The sequence below is a fragment of the Bison bison genome, unplaced genomic scaffold (genome assembly GCF_000754665.1).
Source record: "Bison bison bison isolate TAMUID 2011002044 unplaced genomic scaffold, Bison_UMD1.0 scf7180017864375, whole genome shotgun sequence".
NCBI lineage: Eukaryota > Metazoa > Chordata > Mammalia > Artiodactyla > Bovidae > Bison > Bison bison.
In genome coordinates this window covers 4,469,617-4,474,900 of record NW_011494947.1, presented here as the reverse complement: position 1 = coordinate 4,474,900, position 5,284 = coordinate 4,469,617, and the positions used below count along the sequence as shown (strand labels likewise).

Sequence of the window (5,284 nt, the reverse complement as noted above, 5' to 3'; positions counted from 1 at the left end):
CCCGGTGTCCACTCTCCCCGCCCAGTGCCCGTGGCTGTGTCTGCTGGTCTTGGTCTTTGTGTCCACGAGGTGCCGTGCTCCCCTTACCGTGTGGCTCCTCCTGGCCCTGTCCCGTCTTGCTCGGTCCCCTCGTGACCTGCCTGCCTGCAAGGCCACCTGCCCTCCCAGGCTGACCACCGGTTTGGGTCCCTGCCGGGGCACCAGGTGGCCCTGCCTGTGCACTGCCAGCTTGGGCCTCGTGGGGTGTGTCTGTCTCGGTATGCTCTTGCCTCCCTTCCTTTGGTGTATTCATTTGGTTTCTTTTCTTTGAATAGCATAGCGTATCGTCGGGTCATTCGTGTCTATCAGTATGAAGTTGGGGATGATCTGTCTGGAAGGTTTTTCTCCTCTTATTTCTCTTCTTACCTCACTGTGGTTTTACCAATGCACTCTTGACTTCCCCAGGCGGCTCTGCTTTCTGACTAACCCACCGCCCGCGGCCGCGTGGGCAGGAGGGGTCTGTCCTCCCACTGCACCAGCACCCAGCCTCCTGCCCCCAGGTCCCGGGGGTGTGCTTTTCCCGGGGGGACATGGCGTGACTGTGAGTCTGACCTGCTGGGGTAGGAGGAAGCCTGGTGCCTTGCCTTGCTAGAGCACTTTGAACTTGGGGCAATTTCAGAGCTAACGCTGGCTCACTGGGTGTTAAAAGGGTAGGTGGGGGCCAATGTGGGTACAGGGGAGGCCGGGCGAGACCCCATGAAGGACACGCACACAGTGTGACTCGTCCCTGCACGTGAGCTCGTTTGTCTTTGTTCACTGGTGGCCTCTGTGACCTCACACTGTTATGTCGGGAAGATAGAGGCTCCCCAGAGGCCCCTCGCTCTTCAGAACTTGGCCTTGGAAGGAGCCTCTGGCGCTGTGTCTCTAGATGACAGAACCTGAACCTGGGGTTTAGTCACAGTCACCCCTCCTTTGGGCAGAATGAGAACAGTTTTCAAAACCAATCTGGCCATGATCTCCTCAGCATCCCAGTTTCCATGTCGAGGGGCCCTGTGACCACATCCCCGTTGCTGTCACTTCCCTGGAGCGTGGGTCCCCTCCTCGGGGACCTAAGGAGACCCGGGGACCCCTGGGTGGCTGTGGGCTCGCCAGCCTCCCCTCCGCCCTCAGGCCTCCTGTCGGGGTGGGGCAGTGAGTGCAGGTGCCCTGCTCCCTGTGGCCGCAGCCCCACTCTGTCCCAGGGGAGCGTAAAGTCGGCTCCTCAGGTACCCTTCGAGGGCCCAGCTTGGCTCAGGCACCAGGTCACAGCTTGGCTGGGCCTGAGGAGCCAGCTGCCTGTGAAAGCGTCCTGGCCGGGGAGCAGAGAGCAGGCCGGGTGGGGTTCAGCCCGCCTCAGCTGCGGGTGAATGCCAGCTCAGGCCACAGCCTCCGAGCCCTGAAATTGGAGTAGCGGTACCTGCCCTCCCTGGCTCCCAGGGCTGCTAAGAAAAGATAGCCAATAGTAGATAGGTCTTGTTCCCTCAGTAAAAGGAATTTGAGAGTGCAGGCCCTTTAATCTGAGGAAAGTTAACTTCACACTCGCGATCAGGCCTCTTGCCTCATTGCGTGTCTGTGTTTAGGTCCTGCATGGTGGAAGAATCCGGGACCCTCGAATCACAGCTTGAAGCTACCAAAGTAAGTGCCCCTTCTGCCCACCCCTGCCAGCAGGCCTCTTTGGCTGCAGGTCAGGGACGAGGTGGGCTGCTTGGATGCCCCCCTTCTCCCTTGCCTTAAAGCAGCCCAGGACCGCTGTCACTTTAGAGGCTGCTGCCTGGAGCCCTGCTTGGACAGGAAGAGGCTCGTTGGGTCCTCAGTGTATCCTGTTGCCCTGGCAGGTCAACCCAATCAGTGCCTCTCACGCTGAAGCCTCTTACTTTGTTGAGGCTGTAGGGTTTTAGCCTCACCCCATCCCTCCTTTGCCCTTGCAGGCAGCCCTACAGGCCTCAGGCTGGGGTGCTGAGACTGAGGAGGGCTGTTAAGGAGGAGGCGTTTGAGCCCAGGGACCTAGGCAAGAACCCCTGAACCCCTGTCCCATGTGTCTCTGCCCTTCGCCCCACAGCGCAAACACCAGGAGATTCGAGCTATGAGAAGTCAGCTCAAGAAGATTGAAGACCTGGGGGCGGCCATGGAGGAAGCGCTGATCCTGGACAACAAGTACACGGAGCACAGCACTGTGGGCCTGGCCCAGCAGTGGGACCAGCTCGACCAGTTGGGCATGCGCATGCAGCACAACCTGGAGCAGCAGATCCAGGCCAGGTACCTGCGGCTACCCTGGGCGGGGGCCGGGTGACACAGGTCGCCAGCTGCCTGGGCTGGAAGACCCGGTCCCTAACCCTGTTCCTCCTTCCAGGAACACGACCGGAGTGACCGAGGAGGCCCTCAAAGAATTCAGCATGATGTTCAAGTGAGTATCCCCGCGCCCTCCCGGGTGGGGGAGGTGGGCTCAGCAGCAGGGCCTCTGAGCTGAGGCCTCGGCTTTCTGCCACAGACACTTCGACAAGGACAAGTCTGGCCGGCTGAACCACCAGGAGTTCAAATCCTGTCTGCGCTCCCTGGGCTATGACCTGCCCATGGTGGAGGAAGGGGAGCCCGACCCTGAGTTCGAGGCCATCCTGGACACTGTGGATCCTAACAGGTGAGCGTGAGGGAAGGAGCAGAAGTGGCTCTGCCCGAGGCTCCTGCTGCACCCTCCCTACTCACTACATCTTGCCCCCCACCCCAGGGATGGCCACGTCTCCCTGCAAGAGTACATGGCCTTTATGATCAGCCGTGAGACCGAGAACGTCAAGTCCAGCGAGGAGATTGAGAGCGCCTTCCGGGCCCTGAGCTCTGAAGGGAAGCCTTATGTGACCAAGGAGGAGCTGTACCAGGTCTGGAGCTGCTTCTGGGGCCGGGGGGTGGGTGTGTCCTTTGAAAGGCAAAAGCCCAGGCAAGGCTGGCCCTGAGCTTGGGGGCAGAGCTGTCTAGAGTCGCAGCCCCCACCCAGTCTTGAGCCTCAGCTGCTTTGTGCAGACCCTCTTACCCATTTTCAAGTGAAACTCAGCCCAGGCCAAAGGCTGTTAATGGCAGAGATCCAGAAGCTCGGGCACGGATGTTTCTGAAGTCGGGCCCACTGCCCCCACAGCACAGTTGGTGTGGCTGGTCGGGGCTCGGCTGACGTGCACCTTTCCCTCCAGAACCTGACTCGGGAACAAGCCGACTACTGCGTCTCCCACATGAAGCCCTACGTGGACGGCAAGGGCCGCGAACTCCCCACTGCTTTTGACTACGTCGAGTTCACCCGCTCGCTCTTCGTGAACTGATCCTCTGCTCCTAGGTTAGCCTGGCCCACGCTGCTTGCCCTACCGTCGCCTTGCTGCATGTCAACTCCTCTCTGTGCTCTTAAGAAAAATACTCCAGACAGTGTTGCTTTCCAGTGTAACCTTAACTTGCTTAGCTTGGTTTAAGATTTAGTAGAAAACGGTGCTTCAGTAACCGGCTTTAGGTCCAGTCGCCATTGCCACGTTGCTGCGGGGACCCAATTTCTGTCTCAAGGCCGGCTGCCCCATTCCGACTACAGAAAAATCTGAGCAGCCAGCTAGTTCCCCTCTTGTTCACCCTCCCTCAATTTTGTTTTCATGTAAAAGACAAATAAATGACTTGACTCCCCCAAAAGCTTGTCACGTCTTCATTCAGCTTCCATCAAAAACACACAGCCCAGAGGTAGCGTCCCCACCTCAGCTGGCCACCTCCGAGGCCAGCTGGTCCAGGAGCTCTGTCTCCCGGGCTCCCTGTTCAGTGAACTCACTGCTCAGCTGCCACACCTTTACTGTGCCCTTGGCATCACCAGCAGCCAGGAGTTGAGTCTGCTGGCAGTTGAATTCAAGACAGTAGACAGGGCTTTCGTCCTCGGTTTGCTTGACTGAAACTGTGGGCTTCTGGGAGCTTTTCTGGAGATCAAACAGCTGCACGTCACCTTCAGGGAGAGTCGTGGGGTGAGACAGGCCCAGAGCCGCAGCCCCTGAGCCTTGCGGCCTCTGAGCCTCTTCGGTTCCCGAAGACGTGAGAAGGCTGTGACTCAGTGCAGCTCTCCATCCCACGTGAGGGAAGGCACCCTTGCCCACAGCCTCCCCAGCCCACAGTTGCAGGGACGCGCTGGGCTCATGCCCCTTCAGTGGATCCAAGCCTGGGGCCCGTGCCTTACCTTCCCCAGAAGCAGCCGCAAACACCAGGGGGCGCACCGGGGACCAGCGCACAGCAAACAGGTACTTGTGGGAGAGCTGCAGGGAGGTCAGGGGCTGGGCCTGCAGCATGGAGTACAGGTGGGCGTGGCCGTCTGTCCCTGCGCTCAGGAAGAGATTCCTAGATGGGACACACGGCAGGCGGGGGGTGAGTGCTGGGGGTCCAGGTGTGGCTGGGGCCTTTCCACCGGACTCCTCGTGGGCTGGTGGGCTCCCCAAAGTAAGGAGCCAATTCCCTGGAGCCAACCACGGGAGCTCTGGGTACTGGAGCTCGGTGGGGAAGGCCCAGGGCAGACTGCAGGTTCTTCAGGCAGTTCTGTGTGGGTCCTGGTGGGACTCCCCCACCCTCCCTGTGCCAGACGCCCTGTGGGCCCTCCCTACCTGTGGAAGGGGGAGCAGCTCACAGAGTAGACGGGGCCGCCGTGGGGGGCGAAGGTGAACTGCGCCGGGGCCCGCAGGGGCACAGAGCTGGGCATCCGTGTGACGGCGGCCTCCTCTGCCGTCAGGGAGCACTTGAGCGGGAAGCCGCCTTCTGTGCCCAGCACGAAAAGGCTGGGGTCGAAGCTGGAGAAAGCCACCGCTGTGGCGCCCACCTCAGCCTCCCCACGGGAAGGCTGCGGAGGAAAACAACAGCAGGGCAGAGCTGGGGGGAGTCTGCTCAGTGTCCCCAAGGAGCCTCGGGCACGTGCGTGACCGCTGTAGCCCTCAGGGACTCCCACCTGCCCGCCTGCCCCCAAGGCGCACTGGCTCGGGGGTCCCATGGCCCAGCGCTGCCTTGTGGACCTACGTACAGGCTGGCAGCCTCACCCCTCGCACCTTCTTCAGCTTGGTGTTCCTGGGGAGCTGCTGCACGGCCAGGGCGAAGCCCGCGCTCAGCTGCAGCCGGCCGGCTCCGACCCCCTGCCAGAGCAGCACCTTCCCGTCAGCAGCCACGCTCAGCACCTGGAAGCGGTGGCTGTGCCGGGGCTCTGGGAGCCAGACCACCTGGGCGACCGGGAGAGGAGCCAGGTCACAAGAGGATACCTGCCCCACCTCCCCGCAAGGCC

General features: G+C 61.1%; 2 protein-coding genes across 10 annotated transcripts in view; one reads left to right on the top strand and one right to left on the bottom strand.

Moving 5' to 3' along the window:
- Positions 1-3,672, top strand: part of SPTAN1 (spectrin, alpha, non-erythrocytic 1) — a 48,155-nt gene extending 44,483 nt beyond the window's left edge. For all 6 annotated transcript variants that reach the window (XM_010856839.1, XM_010856838.1, XM_010856837.1 and 3 more), the window contains 6 exons: positions 1,599-1,653; positions 2,078-2,274; positions 2,369-2,422; positions 2,507-2,653; positions 2,741-2,888; positions 3,195-3,672. In XM_010856839.1, coding sequence (XP_010855141.1) covers positions 1,599-1,653; positions 2,078-2,274; positions 2,369-2,422; positions 2,507-2,653; positions 2,741-2,888; positions 3,195-3,320 — 727 coding nt within the window. In that variant the 3' untranslated portion in view covers positions 3,321-3,672. The remainder of the gene's footprint in view (positions 1-1,598; positions 1,654-2,077; positions 2,275-2,368; positions 2,423-2,506; positions 2,654-2,740; positions 2,889-3,194) is intronic.
- Positions 3,671-5,284, bottom strand: part of WDR34 (WD repeat domain 34) — a 19,756-nt gene continuing 18,142 nt past the window's right edge. Inside the window, exons 6-9 of one of the 4 annotated variants that reach the window (XM_010856840.1) lie at positions 5,046-5,222; positions 4,620-4,852; positions 4,202-4,359; positions 3,671-3,973 (exon numbers count right to left, since the gene is read on the bottom strand). In XM_010856840.1, coding sequence (XP_010855142.1) covers positions 3,735-3,973; positions 4,202-4,359; positions 4,620-4,852; positions 5,046-5,222 — 807 coding nt within the window. In that variant the 3' untranslated portion in view covers positions 3,671-3,734. The remainder of the gene's footprint in view (positions 3,974-4,201; positions 4,360-4,619; positions 4,853-5,045; positions 5,223-5,284) is intronic. The other 3 variants (XM_010856841.1, XM_010856843.1, XM_010856842.1) reach the window with 3 other exon arrangements.